Source organism: Callorhinchus milii, unplaced genomic scaffold (genome assembly GCF_018977255.1).
Source record: "Callorhinchus milii isolate IMCB2004 unplaced genomic scaffold, IMCB_Cmil_1.0 Scaffold16, whole genome shotgun sequence".
Taxonomy (NCBI): Eukaryota; Metazoa; Chordata; class Chondrichthyes; order Chimaeriformes; family Callorhinchidae; genus Callorhinchus; species Callorhinchus milii.
In genome coordinates this window covers 15,441,360-15,457,649 of record NW_024704757.1, presented here as the reverse complement: position 1 = coordinate 15,457,649, position 16,290 = coordinate 15,441,360, and the positions used below count along the sequence as shown (strand labels likewise).

Sequence of the window (16,290 nt, the reverse complement as noted above, 5' to 3'; positions counted from 1 at the left end):
ATGGTTGTCATAGCCCAGTCTTTACCTGTCTTGCTTTATAGAAATACTAATGTACCATTCATTGGTATTCTACAGCAAAACTGAGTCATGTCCGTGGCTTTTTGATGCGTCAATCAAAAGGGTCTATGGATCTAGGTTGAGAGAGCCATCAGTATGCAGTGCTGTAATGCTGTAACCGGTGTTATATCTAACCCATGGCTACGGATAATGTTATGGCCTCTATACACTGGCAGAGTAGTAAGGCTCTGACCAATTGACTAGGGAACTTTAGAGAGTATTTCTGCACCGTCGGGCCTACGAGTTCTGTAAGTCACTGTGATCTTGTGTGTCTGACTGTTCACACACAGCGTGCAGCACTCTCACAGTGGGGTGGAGCTCAAAGCGAGATTAGTTCTGCAGAGATGGAATGGAACCTGGCTCTGTCAGAGCTGTTGATGTGCTGCAGTCGCTGGGCCTCTTGCGAGGCCTTGTGAAAATGTGCTGCAAACCGAAAAGGGGTTAAAACCTAAGCCGACAATTTTTAAAAAAAACATTTTGGATAAAGGTCCCAGTTGTCCCAGGGCTTTAACACTTCGAATGCGTAAACAGTTGCACCCGTTCACCTCTGATGGTGTTACAGATAGCATTCCAAGTGCGTATTTAAATGTCAAGAAAAAATCCCATCGTTATCTGATGGCAGGAAGTCGTCTCGAAAACTTGCACAGTTTGGAGAAAGTGCAGCTGTGACAAAGCAACAAACGCTCTCCCCGACTTGGCTCAGTGTTAGCGCCGCTCGCCTCTGAGTCACAAAGGTTGTGGGCTCTTGTCAAATCCCACAAACCCGAGGTTCCATCTGCCTGTTCGAGTGCACGCTAAAGATCCCATGGCACTCTTCCCAAAGAGAATGCAGTTTCTCCCACTGTGTCTGACCAACGATCCTCCGAATAAAACTGGTCACTCGCGTCCCCGGCTGTTTATTTGAGGGACACTGTTGCCCGCAAACTGGTTGCCGTGTTTCACTCACAAAATGCACAGACTCTCCATTTCGCAGCAGATCCTGTGAGAAGCCCTTTGAGAACATCCTTCAAATGTGATGAGGCCCAATATCAAACACGAGGATTATTTTTTTTTGTTGTGATATCTCTCCGTTTCAGTCTCAGGCCACGATACCAAACTTGATTTTTTTTTAAAAAAAAAGCAAGAAACTATTTCTTCCTCACCCCCAGCCCTCCCACCCCCCAGCCCACCCTCCCCGCCCATTCTTAAAAATAAGGCATTGGATTAAAATAGAACATCTGTTTTGACTGGACCCTGTCTATTATTGTCATCGTTCATTCACCGGACAGATGTTTGGTCGGGTATTTTTGAGATATGAAAGAGAAGGCTGTGAAGTTGTTTTTTTACGCACACACGCGCACACACACACACGCGCACACGCGCACATACACACACAGAGGACAGCAGTTAACATATTGGGTTCATGTCTTTGAGCGGGATGGCTGGAATGTCTGGGTAGGGAACGCCCCCTAGAGTCAGTTTGTAAAGGGACGTGTTGCGTCGCTCCACGAAGCAAAAAGAAATTCCACCCCCTCCTGTTCCCCAGTGGTGGTCTCTGCATCTCTAAGGGGAGTGGGGTGGGGGGAGGAGGGTTGGAAGGGGAGTGGTGACCTCTCTCCTTCTCCTTGAGCAGATGCATTGAATAGCGCTGTTTGATAGTAGGACGCCGCTGTGTACAGCCCGCATTGAGTTTACTAACCACGGTGGATAATTTTAGTGAACAAAGGTCTAAATTGCTGGGCTGAAACCGCTGGTGGGAGCGGAAGAGGACAAAGGTTTGGGGAGGGACAGGGGGAGTGAGTACAGAGAGAGTGTCCTGGTGGCAAAGCCATCATGGGCAAGAGGGCCACAAAGTAGACCTGTTTGGCTTGCTTTCTAAGTCCCTTCAGGTCTGGAACGCACTACCTGAAAGGCTGGTGGAAACCGAGTCAATAACAACAACTTTCGGAAGGGAATTGGACAGGTATTTGAAGAGGAAACATTTGCAAGGCTCTGGGGAAAGAACAAGTTGGGGCGTGAGACTGATTGAGTAGCTCTTCCAAAGAGCCGGCAGAACAACAATATTACATTTATAGAGCGCCTTTCACGTCGGGAGGACGTCCCAAAGGCACAGACACGATGGACCGAATGGCCTCCTTCTGTGTTGTAATATTCTGTGCTGTAATATTCACTCGCTCACATTACAGCAGGGGCTATTGGATTTCTACGGCAAATTTACTACTTACAGAAAGTTCTGTGTTACATTCTGTGTCGCAGTTTGTGGGTGGCAATATAACTCAACAAGCGTTCCGAATTTGTGTCAAAATAATTGCTAAAAAATCAGCGCCCTCTTGCCTGCTTGAAGCACCTTTGCTCCTCACCCGAAAATATTTTCCAACTGAAAAACAAAAGTCTGTGTGTTTTGCAGCTGTATTCTTTTAGAAAGCTTTTCTGGCACACGTCTCAACGTTTCAGTTTGGCCAATGGCTATTTACAGCACAGTGTTCTGTTTACTGTATACGGCAAACAGAGAGAGAGGGGGAGAGAGAAAGCTTTTACTGTTTACGGGAACCCGCACGGTTGCATTTGACCATGTTGAGCTGGTTCCATCCACACCACGACAGGTTAATCCACCAGCTTTCCTTTGGATTGTTTACCTGGCGGTCGGAGTCTGGAATGTGCAAAGCGTGGCATATTAACTGATTACTGCTTGAGTGAGAATGGCAAACGTCTGAAGCCTTGCGGCCAGAGCTATCAATTCACCTGCCAAGAGAAGGTGGGGGAGGGAAGGGAGGGAAGGAGGGAGAGAAGGCGGGAGGGAGGAGAGGTATGGCGGGCAGCCCCAGGCTTGGCGTGTGCTGCAATGGGTTGGGATTGTCTTGGCTTTCAGGAGCCACACTCCTCCACACCTCCAGGCAGTGAGTTAGGAAGCTCAGCAACTCCAAACAGACAGTGCTCAAGGTTTCTAACTGCTGCTTTACTGGGAGAAACTAAAAAGCTGCACAAACCAGGATTGGAAGCCAAAGAGACTTGGGCTCTGGTGTTTCTTTTATATATATATTCGAGTCGTCCCAAAGGGCTTCACGGAATATACTGTAAAGTGAATTGACGGTATATTTGTGGGCGAAACGCGGCAGCCAATTGCACACAGCAGCGTCCCCACAAACAATCATGGATTGAAGTGACCCAATTTTGGGGGGGAAGAATTATATTCATATTTTTACAGATAGTTGACAGACTAAATTGTTATGAGCCGATCGAGCTTTAGGACTTGTTAAGTGATTTTATTTGATAAATCGAATGCTAAATTCCTCTTTGTTTCATGTCTGCCTCTGTTCCCACCCTTGGTAACCAAACCTCTAATGCCCTGGATCTGTGCCCAAATCCTTTCATCTCTCACTTTCCCTACCTTCCTTCAAATCCCTCCTTAAAGACTATCTTCTACCCTGCTCAACGATCCACTCCTTCTCTGTAAAGTGCTTTGAGACATCATCCGACATCAAAGGTGTTATTTAAGTCAAGACTTTGCGCTTCTAGTCTCGGCTGACATTGGCGAGCCACTATTCGAAAAGAGAAGAGTTTCTCCCTGGTCAACAAACCCCCAGATTTCTTTTTTTTTAAAAAAGATCACTTATTTCATGGCTGTTTGTGGGACGTTGCTGTACATCAGTCGGCTGCTGTGTTGGCCTAAGAAAATGACATCTGTGGTCACAAATCACTCAAGTCACCCACGTATTCTACACCAAACCAAACCACTCTGCACCAAACCACCCACCACTAGTGCTTCCAGTCATTGTTTCCGCCAGTGTTCTGCCTCACAGAGCAACACTCCTCGTGTTAAAAGATGAGGAGAAAACTCTGTAGCAACCAGCTGAACATCATGGTACATTGTGACGTCAGCCAAAAGAACTAACTTCACTTGGAAATTTAAACCAAGAACTCGCCCAGTTTCCTCTGTTCCCCGGTGGCCTTGTCTTATTGGGCTGATCCACAGAAAATAACTTCCTGTGTTCCCCCACCCCTCTCTCTCTCTCTTTTCCCCCCCCCCCACCTCCCCCGGTTCCCCTCTTGGGTTTTGTTGATCTCATTGTTTGTTACTCGCTCAGTCTACCTTCCTGTCTTGACCGGATTGCGGACAATGAGCTCTTCCCGGTTGGGAGAGAAGAATAGTGGCGCGAGGAAACAATGAGGACCTGAACACAATGGGGATGTGGTCGAGCGTTGGGTGTCCTGCGAATCGGAGGCCTGTAACTCAGTGGTTAGAGCACTCGGGGAGCCGAAGGTTCCTGGGGATGAAATGCTCCACGGACACGGGAAGAACAAGTGCAAATACTCGCTCGCTCGCGCGCGTGCACGCACACGCACAGCGTCTGTAACGCAAAGCCCCGGCACAGATCTGTAGTGGACCGAATGAAAGCAGAGAAAGCTGGATAATAATAATAATAATAATCCTTGCATTTGACACAGCACCTTATCACTTTGTTGAAACGTCTGAAAGCGCTTCACGGGATACACTGTAAAGTGTAGCGACTGTATATTTTGTGGGCGAAACGCAGCAGCCAATTGCGTACAACGGCGTCCCCACAAACAGTCGTGGATTGAGTGACATTATTATTATTATTATTAATTTGATAATGGATGTTTTAGGAATAAGGTCAGAACGGAGAGCGCAGCAAGTAAAGCACAGGAAGGAATGAAGGAAAGAGTAATAAAGGGAACAAAGAAAAATCACATCTTGGGCTGTGTTGAGGATGGTTTCCTGACTGTGCGCTGGGGGGGGGGGGGAAGAGTTGGCATATAGTGCTCGAATAGAGACATGTGCACAGTCTGCACGGCTCAGATAGCGACTCCGAGACCTCAAGACTTGTGCTTTCATCATCGTCAAAGCCCTTCCTGCCCGTCTGGCTCCTCGCTGCCTTTTACAGGCTGACCCCCCAAAAAGTTGTGATATCTTCCCTATTATCTAAAATATGAATATATATCATCATTTCTTTCAGACTTATTAGACACTGTAATGGTGTCAGGACTTTTGGTCTCCCCGTGCTTCTGGAGCTGGAGGTGCAGTCGGGCAGGGCAGGCTGCTGGTTCCGTCCGGTCTGTGAAGTCAGTGACGCTTTTCCTGCTTTTGATAGCAGGATGGATTCAGCGTCTCCAGGCTGAGAGGAAGGGTAGAGCCAGAGAGAGAGAAAGGGAGATTGAATGCTGACACAGGAAGCTAACAGTATTACACGTGCCGATGGAGTCCAACAAGCCTGTCTTTAGATTGTTCTCTTTCAGATTAGGCATTGTTATAAAAATAATAATAATCCTTGCATTTGATACAGCGCCTTATCACGTCCTCGAGACGTCTCAAAGCGCTTCACAGAATAGACTGTAAAGTGAATTGACTATATTTGTGGGCGAAACGCGGCAGCCAATTGGGCACAGCAGCGTCCCCACAAACAGTCGTGGATTGAGTGACCGTATTATTATTATTATTTTTTTGAGGGATTATTATCAGGCGTGTGTGTGGAGTAAGGAAACTTACCCAAGGTTTCGCCCTGCCAGGAATCAAACCCGGGTCCTCTCGCTTGCGAGGCGAGTGCTCTAACCACTGAGCTACAGGACTCCTGTTGTTGCAGTATTATTACTACTAATAATAAATAATTTGCCTTCATTTACATGAAACAAACATGAAGCCCAAGCTCTTTGGAGACCGTAATTGAATCGAAATAAAAACAAATGTGGTTTTAAAGGGAAAGGCCTATTAACTATAATCCATTACGAATTAAATTGATTATTACATCCCGCCAAAAAACAGGCTCGAGTCTCACTTGTTTGCAATCATTAAACTGCGGCAGAGACGCGCAACACTTTGTGACAAGCTATGAACCAAATAAACTGTACTTTGATAGATGGAGCTGGTGATAAGAGTCAGCAGGTGGCCACAGTAATGTTTAATTGCCTTTTTAACTAAAGTTCTAGGTAACCCAGTCCCTCCCTTCCTCCCCCTCCATCACTCACTCCCCTCCATTGTTCGAATGTTCAGCTGTATGCTAATCGCTCCAAACTTGTTTTTTATTTAACTTCGCTCTCCAGAAGTTTTAATCCACGCCCCGAATCCCGGCCCATTGTGAGGGGACTTTAGTTGTGGGTCAGCAACGGTATGTCTTGAACACACAGGGACTTGTGTGGCAACAGAGCAGAAGTTATGCCGATCTTTCTTGGGACTTGTGTGGCGACTTCCTTTCATTCCTTTTCTTTCAATTCTTTGTGCTGTTCTGCTCCCTGAACCTCCAGCTGCCTGTGTGTGTGTGTGTGTGTGTGTGTGTGTGGGTGTCTGTCTGTGTGGGTGTCTGTCTGTGTGTGTATGTATGTGTGTTCGTACTTGTTAAATATTTCTTGTTTGGGGGGAGCTTTGTTATTCTGAAGTCCTACCTTGTCACCTCTTCTATTCTCTAACGTTAACCCCCCTCCCACTCCATCCCAACCCACCCGTAGCCTGCACTCCCCAGCACAGACACAGACAGATGCTCCCAGACTCCGCTCCCGCCAACCCCCCCCTCCCCTCCACGACAGCTGCCTGGAATTAGCTGTTCAAACAAGTGGGCGGACGGCTGGTGAGCCAGGTGGGGCCAGGGTGAACCTCGAGCCACTGTGAAACGCGCTCAGTGAAACCTGCGGTCGTAGCCGAGATGGCTCTCAACGGCTGTTTGTGTGTATAAACATGCCCGCCGCTGTTATGTGTAAACACGCCCTGAGCTGACAAGGTAAACGGAGCAGTGGAGTGGCTCCCGGCTCGTGCCAGAACTGAGGTGCCTCCGGAACTGTAGAGCCAGGTGCTGCCCCACCCACCCACCCCCCAGCCCCGCACTGCACCGCTCCCAGAGTAAATACATTTGCGAAGCACTTCAGAGAGACGGGGGGGGGGGGGGGAGAGGGGGAAAGAAACATGTCAAACAGGCCACGAGCAGTAATTGCAGCTTCCTGCATTAACCACACACTGTACACCGTAGTGTAACACCAGCACTGCTTTACCTTACGTGCCCTCATTAATACTAATCGGCCCTCCTCTTTGTCCGCACCTTCGGCCCCACCTTCCTAACCCTCTCTGCCCTCTGCCCTCCCTGATCTCAAGCCCCTACCCCCCCCCACCAAGACAGGTCCAAATCGTTGACCGTCCAGCGCCTCGGGACGTGTGTCCTCCCGACGTGAAAGGTGCCGTGTAAATGTCATTCGATAACGTCACAATAATAATCCTCGCAGTTGGTTTACGTCGCTTATAGAGTCAGGATTGCCTCAAAGCGCTTCACAAACTTTCCGCCTCCCAAACCATCAGCCGGTCTGCACACAGCAACGTCCAAACCAACAGCCAAAGGGAATTTTGGATTTTATCTGGAGGATTGTTGGCCAGGACGCACCTGGAGAAAGACTCTTCCCCCTCTTTTTTGGACCTTGGGATGTTTAGTATTCACCTGAACGGCGTAGCTGGGAACCTCAGTTGAACGTCTCACCTGATAGGCCTGTGAGGTCAAAGTCCCAAAAGGGGGGCTTGAACCCACAACCTTCTGACCCAGAGCCAGACTCAGACTTTTACTTACTGAGCCTGGGTGACACCTGCTTAGGATGCTTACTGATCTCTCGCTCTCTCTCGCTCTCTCTCTCGCTCTTATATTTCTTTTACTGAACAAAATTAACTTTTTAAAGCACCCCCTTTTTTTTTTGTGTCCGAATTTTTTCAAAAAAAGCGGAATGCAAACCCCGGCCTCTGGAGGATTGCCGTCCGTGAGTGGCACTTATTAAATGCTGAGCCGCGATCCGCCTTTGTGGCTATTTTTCTGTCTTACTCAATGGCTTGTCTCTTGGTGACAGACTGTGTGACAATGGCTCTTATGCTAAAGGGCCCTACAGGTCACCTCTGGTCTTTGTGCAGTGTACGCTGCGAGGCTGGGATGCCTCGTAATTCCAAACCGGTTACTATGGAGAAATCAATGCAAAAACATGGAAAGCAACACAGCGCATATTTTATTTGGCCCGTTTTACCCTTTTCCCTTTGCTTATCCCTCCACCGCCCCCCCCCCCCCCCCCCTTCCCCCCATTCTAAGCTTGTTTGACTTGTTTAAGCAGCGGTTTTTGGGGGAGTAAACTGCATATTAACCGGAGCCAACGCTAGCCAGCAAGGCTTCCTGGCACCGCAGACTCTGAATAAAAATGAAAGTTACAAAGAAGAGACACAAAAGCACAGCTGGAGTGCGGGGAGGAGGAGGGAGGGCGGGGGAGAAAGAGGGAACGAGTGTGTGGAAAAAAAAAGGGGAGAAGGAAAGCAAAAGGACACAGTCAAATAGCCAAATCTCGAATGAATCTTTCAAATACATGATCCAAGATCGTTTTTCAACAAAATTCGCATAGAGTTAAAGATCTTAAGATCTCCGTGGAAGATCTTTGTGGAAGCAAGATATCATAATAAATAGTCCTTGCGTTTGAAATTAATATCAATGTTTGACGGTGTATAAAATTCAAGATCTAAGCATAAAGTCACAGACCGGAGCAATCATTCAGATCTTCGGTTTCAGTGTGTCCTCAGTTCTCACGCGTTTCGCCCACAAAATATATGGTCAATTCACTTTCCAGTGTATCCTGTGAAGCGCTTTGAGACGTCTCGACGATGTGATAAGGCGCTGTGTAAGGATTATTATTATTTCTATCATATATATGTCCTAATGGGCACTGGCCTGGGGCTTGGGGAAAATGTTAATGTTCATTGTTCCATTTATTCTTCACAGACTTATATCTTCACCGATGGCGAAGACGAGGAACTAAAGAAAAGGACAGGTAAGCTAAAGGGTCTTTTGCGGGGGTGGGCGGACAGGCTTGGGGGGGAGTGGGGGGATGGGGGGAAGGAGTTGAAGACGAAGGTCATCCAAAGTTTCCCGCTGTAACCTCTCCACATCTGGAAAGAATTCTCTTAATATTTAATGGACCCAGAGCAAAATTGCAATGACCTGAAATCTAATTGAGCTTCCTTAATTATACACTGCTTATTAACATAAAGACGGAGCAACGAGGAATTTTTTTTTATTTGTGTGGGGGGGGAGAGAGAGAGAGAGAGAGAGAACAGGAAGGGGAGGAGGGCAACTGATGCTCACAGCTGTACACATGCCATTTCCTGCAAAGTACCACGTGCGATCTTGGGAGCGTGGGGCTGGTGATGGGGGACTTGCAATGATATTTGCTCAAAACGATGCTAAAATAGAAATGGTACCCATTTGGCCCCGGAGATTAAAGAGCGAGTGTGGGGAGGGTGGCGGGGAGGTGCTGGAGAGTGGGGGCGGGCGGGATGGGGTGGGGGGAGACAGGAAAGCAGGTTTGCGCTCAGATGAAATGTTCCTGAGCTTTAGATCACGCTCACTGGTGTGTGGCAAGCTGTCACTACTGTTACGGTGAATGTATGAAAATGTGGTGCGTCCAGAGCTGAGCGGGATGTGAGAAGTTGCTGCCTGTAGCCTTACCCACATCTCATCCCATTTCCCACCCCCCACACACCCCCTCTCTCGCTCCCTCTTCCCTGCAACCCCCTGCGGTTTGGGGGCTTGGCTGGGCCATCAGGGTGATTGATGGTTGTCAGACCTTTACAAGCCGACAGCCTTTCATCCCTTTTCACACTGTCTGCCACCTGTCACATGGGACACCCCGGTGTGTGTGTGTGTGTATATATATATATATTTTTATATTATATATATATAGTATATAAAACAAAATCGTTTCGGGGAGAAGAAAAGACATTGTTACCGTGGGAACGGTGGCTGATTTATCTGAAGCCTGAGCACACACATTAAGTGGTTGAGTAGAAGGACACAGTACAACCTTCCCCACACGCACACGCACCCACCCACTCGTTTACTAGAACCCTAAAAGCTACTCGCAAACCACGGCTCCTCTAATTTTTTTTAGCGCACCAACACCTCTCCCCCCACCCGCACCCCCCCCCCCCACACGCACACACACACGCACACAACACACGGTTAAACTTTGCATCAGTTTGCACCAAGGCTGGAAAACCCTTGTTAAAATAATAAAAACATTGGAGTTCTTCCAACACCTGCCTTTTTAACAGCTACGGTGTAAAGATTGCACAGGTCGTTTACTTTGAAATGCAACACACTCGGAGCATTGCGAAATCCCTTCTCTGTGCACTTGTGCGAAGGTTAATTATGGACGGTCAAAGATAAGCAACGGACTCTTAAAGCAAAGAGCGCTCAATGAGTGGCTTAGTTTCTCATGCAGCGACAACAACAGCTTGCATTTATACAGCGGCCCTCTACGGAGCGCTTAGGATAGACAAGTTACCACATTGCAGCCATTTCACCAACGCCTTGTCCTGAGTAGTTTTTGCCGGCGGCCGACATTGGGGTTTGTCTGGAGGACGATGGGCTGTGGCACAGCGTCTGGTACCTGTTGTGTGAATTGCTGCGGCTGTGCTTGTCCACAGGCGGTCGCATGGTCAACACCAACTGCTCGGCCGCTCACAGCCGCCAGGCCCTCTCCTGCAAGATGGCCGTGGAGTACGACAAGTTCATCGAGTCTGGAAAGAAGTGAGTAAAAATCCCAGCCATTATTATTATGATTATTAACCAAAGCTCTCCCCTCGCCTTCCCCCCCACTCCCACTCCCCCCCCACCCCCATCCCACCCCCCCACCTACTACTCCTCTAATTCATCTGTAGCATTTCACAATGTCCGCAATTGGGGGAATTCTTGATTTCAAAGCCAGTTGGGAAATTTGCACAATCTGCAATGAGGTCTAACCCTGGAGTGAGGTAGGATTCTTACCCCCTCCTCCCTCCTCCCCCACCCCCCCCCACAAAGGAGTGGCCATTACTATAACAATAATAACAATCCTTGCATTTGATATGGCGCCTCATCATGTCTTCAAGACGTCTCAAAGCTCTTATAATAATCCCTCCAAAACCAAAACAATAATAAATTGGTCATTTTCAATCTACGACTGTTTGTGGGACATTGCTGTGCGCAATTGGCTGCCGCGTTCGCCCACAAATATACAGTCAATTCACTTTACAGTGTGTTCTGTGAAGCGCTTTGGGACGTCCTCCCGACGTGAAAAGCGCAATATCAAATGCAAGGATTATTATTATTATTATATTATAGCCATTCCCAAGATTGGTTTAGGTCAAGAAACCTCTTTGGTCCATTTGTTCTCATCTGTTCACAACACCCACCCAACCATTCTCCCATTACAGGTTCAAGTTCTTCAATGAGCTATTTGGGGGCTGGGGGTGAGGGGTGAGGAGATGATAAAGACTTGAAGAGCAAGTACACATACAGCCCCTTGGTGCTGTGTTGAACGAATGAATGAATAAATGAGAATTTGAATTTGAGAACCACTCCAAGCTTATCTCAACCACCACAAAACCTCAAGGATCTAGAAATGATTCGGTTTTAGGAACTGATAACTGATGTGGTGGTTAAAGGTAACTGGTTCTGACTGCACAACATTCACAAATGTGGATCTACTGTGGTGTGTGTGTGTTGTATACAGTAATGGAGATGGGCACTTACTGATTTTACTCCTCTCTTAACACTGAGCTCCCAATCATTGCACTCACACTGCGGGCCGGCTGTGGCTCAGATGAGCTTTGGCCCTGGCAAACGTCTCGTCTCTCTCCTGCCCAACTCCCTCCCTCCCCATCGCTGACCATTACAACTCCACATCTTTCAGGTGGTTCTGCCACGTGGACGACGACAATTACGTGAATGCGCGCACCCTGGTGAAGTTACTGTCTCAGTACCCTCATGCACAGGACATCTACATCGGCAAACCCAGCCTCGATCGCCCTATCGAGGCCACTGAGAGGATCAGCGAAAATAAAGTGGTAGGTGTCATATTCGGATTCTTTCTTTTTTTAAAAAAATCCCCTCTTTCCTCCCCCGCAAATCCAGGGTGTCGAGGCCAATTGTAATGCATGCCGTTCCCAAATTAAATAGACTATCACAGACTGGGATCAACCCTTGGGACCCTTTCCAGGCTGTGCTGCTTGGCTACTCAGTGCAGTAAACGCTACATTCTTGTAATGCAACAACAACAACAAATTACACTTTTAAAAGCGCCTTTCACGTGGGGAGACGTCCTAAGGCGTTGGACATTCAGGGATCCCCTGGACCCGAGCTGGTGTTTGGGATCAGGGAGAGGATGGAGGGCAAGGAAAGGTAGGGGTAGGAGGGTGACTGAATGGGCGGTGGAAGAGGAAGGGGGTTTCTTGTGATGTGCTTTGAAGGAGGCGAGGGGAAGGGACTGTGAGATGGAGTTCCAAAGGGCGTGGGGTGGGGGCCAGAGAGAGAGGCTGAAGGCTCGACAGTCGATGACTTTAATGCAGCGAGTGACTTGACCCTGTTGTTTGCTTGCAGCGTCCAGTGCATTTCTGGTTTGCGACCGGTGGAGCTGGCTTCTGCATCAGCCGAGGATTGGCTTTGAAGATGAGCCCGTGGGCAAGGTACGGATCTCGGTCCACCCCGAGATGGGAGTGGCCGGGAAACTCGGGAGCTTGCTCGTAATTTATGACTGAACTTACCCTTTTATGGACGACAGTGATGAACCCCATTTTTTTTTTTTGCACGCCAAAATAAAGTTTATCCACCTCCTTTGCGGCACAGAAACCTGGCAAAGGTTCAGTAATGGCTATTGAGCACATTAATCATACAGGAGATGAGTGTGCGTGTGCGTTTCCAAAGTGGCGTGTTCAGGCTTGGAGATGTTGACATAAGCAGTAATGAAAGGAAATGGTAACTCTAGCGCCGGGGTTGATTTTTTAGCAGCGCTTTGCTCCTGCAGTTAGGAAGCCGTTCGTAGCGGTTGGTTTGTAAGAGTTCCTGGTTCCTCTCGGGCTGTAACAACCGATTAACGCCCCCGCCCCGTGTTTTCTCTCGCAGCGGAGGGCACTTCATGAACACGGCAGAGAAAATCCGTCTCCCGGACGACTGCACGATCGGGTACATCATCGAGGCAGTTTTGGGAGTGAAGTTGATCCGGAGTAACCTGTTCCATTCGCATTTGGAGAACCTCCAGCAAGTACTGAGATCTGACATTGCTAACCAGGTAAGCCACGCGGCTAGGAAACCATGAAAAAAGGCGTCACTGCTCTTGAGTGGTTTAAGCGCCCCGGTGCGTGATGCTGCCCGGTGTGAAGGGCGCTATATAAACACAAGTTGTTGCCATTATCTGCTGTGTGGAGAAACGCTACCCTTCTGTCCGTCTCTCCATTTTCAGGTCACGCTGAGCTACGGGACGTTTGAAAACAAAAGGAACGCCATTAACATGAAAGGCGGCTTCTCTGTGGAGGAGGATCCATCTCGGTGAGTGTGAGACTCGCACCTTTGCGAAGCAGGGCACGTGAATGATCCAGCACAGCAAGTTCCCTGGTCCCATTTAGCCCACAAATTAAATACACAGTCACTCTACTTTACAGTATGTTGTGTGAAGCGCTTTGAGACCACTTGACGACGTGGTAAGACGCTATATCAAATGCAAGGATCATTATTATTGTATTATTAAAGTGTGGCTTGCTAAGTATGCTGTAAAAGGCCATAATAGCTGCGGCTTGACTACAAACACAGTCACTGCACTTTACATTAAATTCCTGTGAAGTGCTTTAAAGACGTCTCAACTACGTGTTACGGCACCATATCGAATGCAAAGATTGATACCTATTTATTGACTGAAATGAGATATTTCAGTGGTCTCTTGTATAACTAACTAAAGCCTTTTCGTTTGTGTCTTTCTTTCTAGGTTTCGTTCAATCCATTGTCTCCTCTACCCCGATACCCCATGGTGTCCCAGCAACTTCACTTATTAACCTCTAACCTCTTCCCATGTAACCCTGGTACCTGAAGGGAGGGGAGGGTGGGGACCACTGTGTGTGTCTGGCTGTGAAGCTCTTATGTAGCTGCTTTAATGCATATTGTTGGGCTGCAGGGGCTGCTGTGCGGCCTGGTTGTATGGCTACGTCCTTTGTGTTGCTCTCCTGTGTGGAGTCTTGTACAGATCAGAGCCATGCTTTGAATCCCGAGCAGAACAGGGAGCGAGCGAGCGAAGGGGCAAAGACAGATGGACTTTGTCGCAAGGATGAGCGCTGGTGTGCGTCATTATTTCGCCCCACCCACACCACCCACACCAAGTGTGAAATTGAAAATGTTGCTGAATTGTCAGCGCTGTTTGTACAATGTCAACAAACCCTCCTCGGGCCAGCTTCGGACACTCGCTCTTACCACTGCTCTCCCTGACGAACGTTTTCATCGCACATTAGGAGAATTGCCAGTAGATTCATTCTGGATGGGAATCCTGGGTTAAGTTGGAATACCAGGCACTGCGATGCTAAACTTCGAAGCGTCAATTTTTAAAAAAAGAAAGAAAACTGAAGCTAAAATAGGACTCGGAACCCATTTCTGAAATGACCAATTTGGTTTCATTTCTCAAGCAAATTTAGAACCAACAACAAATGACATTTACGTCGGGAGGACTTCCCAAGGCAATGGAGAGTCGGACAGGGATCAGGAGGGTTGAAGGGCAGGGAGGGAACGTTTAGAGCTGCCTCCTACCATTTCTGGCGAGGACTTGTTTATCACGAACACTCATTGTACTGTACACGCTGTCGTTTGGATCACTGGGACAGTTTGTGTTTGACGCTGGCACCTGGAGACACCTCGACACAGCCTCCGATTGTTACTGAGGCCTATCTGTCTGTTTGTCTGCGTGCGTGCGTGTATGTTTGAAGCACTTTCCTTCCTCCTGTTGAAAAAGAATTCAACGACTTATAAAATGATGCAGAAAGGAGCCGGTTGACTGTTGAGACACTCAGCGCTGGATTGAATCTGGAGCATGTGCTGCACTGTTAATGGAAGCCGGAGCGAAAATATTCTTACAGATTTTTTTTTTGCTGCTGCTCATTGTTTTATTTTCTTGTTTGACGAAGACACAATATTTTCACAGCAGGGTTGGAATCTAAATCCCGCTTCTCTGCCCAGTTAGCTGGCTGGAAAGCAATTTTGTACGTGCGAGGGCAGTAGTTTAGCTCTGTGCTCATTTACACCATTGATGCTGATGTTGGCAACACTGTAAAAGTACACACGGCATCAGTAGAGACTGCCTCGTCTTAAGTCTAACCCTGTCCTAACCAAAGTCCCGATATCCGTTCTTTCCAGTAGTGTTGTAACTACCACCTCAAGCACCGAGGCCATCTCTTACCACCTGCCCCCCACCCCGTACCCGAGGTGAGATTCCCAGCGCAGAGGAGAACCTTCCTGGGTCATTTCCACTGAGCCATCGAGGTTACCTTTTTAACCATTTCTCCCACGACTTCCTTCAAATGTGTAAGTTGCTGGCGCACCCCGTTAACCGTTTACCAGCCTTCTTATGTTCCCCTCCCCTTCCTCTCGACCAGTCTTTGCAGACCTGTAGGTGACAACGCATCTTCCTTTCTGCTGGATTTGGGGAGTAAGAGGGGAAGAAAGGAGCTAAAGGTTGTCTTATCATATGTGTAGCACTTGGAGCAGCATGTGTGAACCATGCTGTGGTCTGTAATAGTAACCCATACTGGGTTATCGTGTACATATTTATCCAGACAGTAATTACTGTGGTTTTTTTGCAACGCTGTATATTTGAAAATGGATGTTTGATATTCAGAAATCTTTCTGATGATCTGTAAAAACGTGATGTTTAAACTCGTAGACTTGATACCTTCTGCTATTTATATTCCAGCATCTGGAAACAATTAAGATATTGTACATAGTGCTGTAAATAGTCACTGATACTCAGGGAGAAAACCTGAAACTGTTAATATGGGAACCTTATGGGGACCCATCATCCTTTCCTTTCTAATAAAGGACTTATTGCTTATTAAAAAAAATCCTGTTGGCTGACTTCTTATGTTTGGTGTATTTCTTATTCCAAATCTTACAATCCCCCCCCCAATCCTAGGAGATGTATTGCTGTGAACTCAGTCCCCAAATATACTTATTCACCCACAAAAAAGTGGCCCTCACTTTACAGTAAATCCTGTGAAGAGCTTTGAGACAGCCTTCTGACGTGAAATACGCTAAATCAAATGTAAGAATTATTACAATAAGTAGTCAAAATTGGTCCCAGATAAGAATGACTTCAAGTGTAACTGAAGTCTCTGCCTTGAAATAATCCTATGCAAAACCAAACGACTGGAAACCCACTCAAAGCATAAGCTGCATTGAGGCAATGTATAGTCCAGTATTTGAGGGCAAGGTTTGCTTGTAG

General features: G+C 47.6%; 1 protein-coding gene across 1 annotated transcript; it reads left to right on the top strand.

The window, feature by feature from the left end:
* Window positions 1-8,660: 8,660 nt before the first annotated feature.
* Window positions 8,661-15,910, top strand: lfng (LFNG O-fucosylpeptide 3-beta-N-acetylglucosaminyltransferase). The gene is made up of 7 exons (XM_007906064.2): window positions 8,661-8,826; window positions 10,484-10,586; window positions 11,731-11,884; window positions 12,417-12,502; window positions 12,939-13,104; window positions 13,276-13,361; window positions 13,795-15,910. The coding sequence occupies exons 1-7, from the start codon at window positions 8,715-8,717 to the stop codon at window positions 13,859-13,861; spliced, it is 774 nt and encodes a 257-aa protein (XP_007904255.1). The 5' UTR covers window positions 8,661-8,714; the 3' UTR covers window positions 13,862-15,910.
* The last annotated feature ends 380 nt before the right edge of the window (window positions 15,911-16,290 follow it).

Excerpts from the sequence above, each read along its gene's own strand:
- lfng (XM_007906064.2), top strand. The coding sequence starts at position 8,715 with ATGGGCACTGGCCTGGGGCTTGGGGAAAATGTTAATGTTCATTGTTCC. Across the intron at positions 10,587-11,730 it reads TTCATCGAGTCTGGAAAGAA|GTGGTTCTGCCACGTGGACG; the intron begins GTGAGTAAAAAT and ends CACATCTTTCAG. Across the intron at positions 11,885-12,416 it reads GGATCAGCGAAAATAAAGTG|CGTCCAGTGCATTTCTGGTT; the intron begins GTAGGTGTCATA and ends GTTTGCTTGCAG.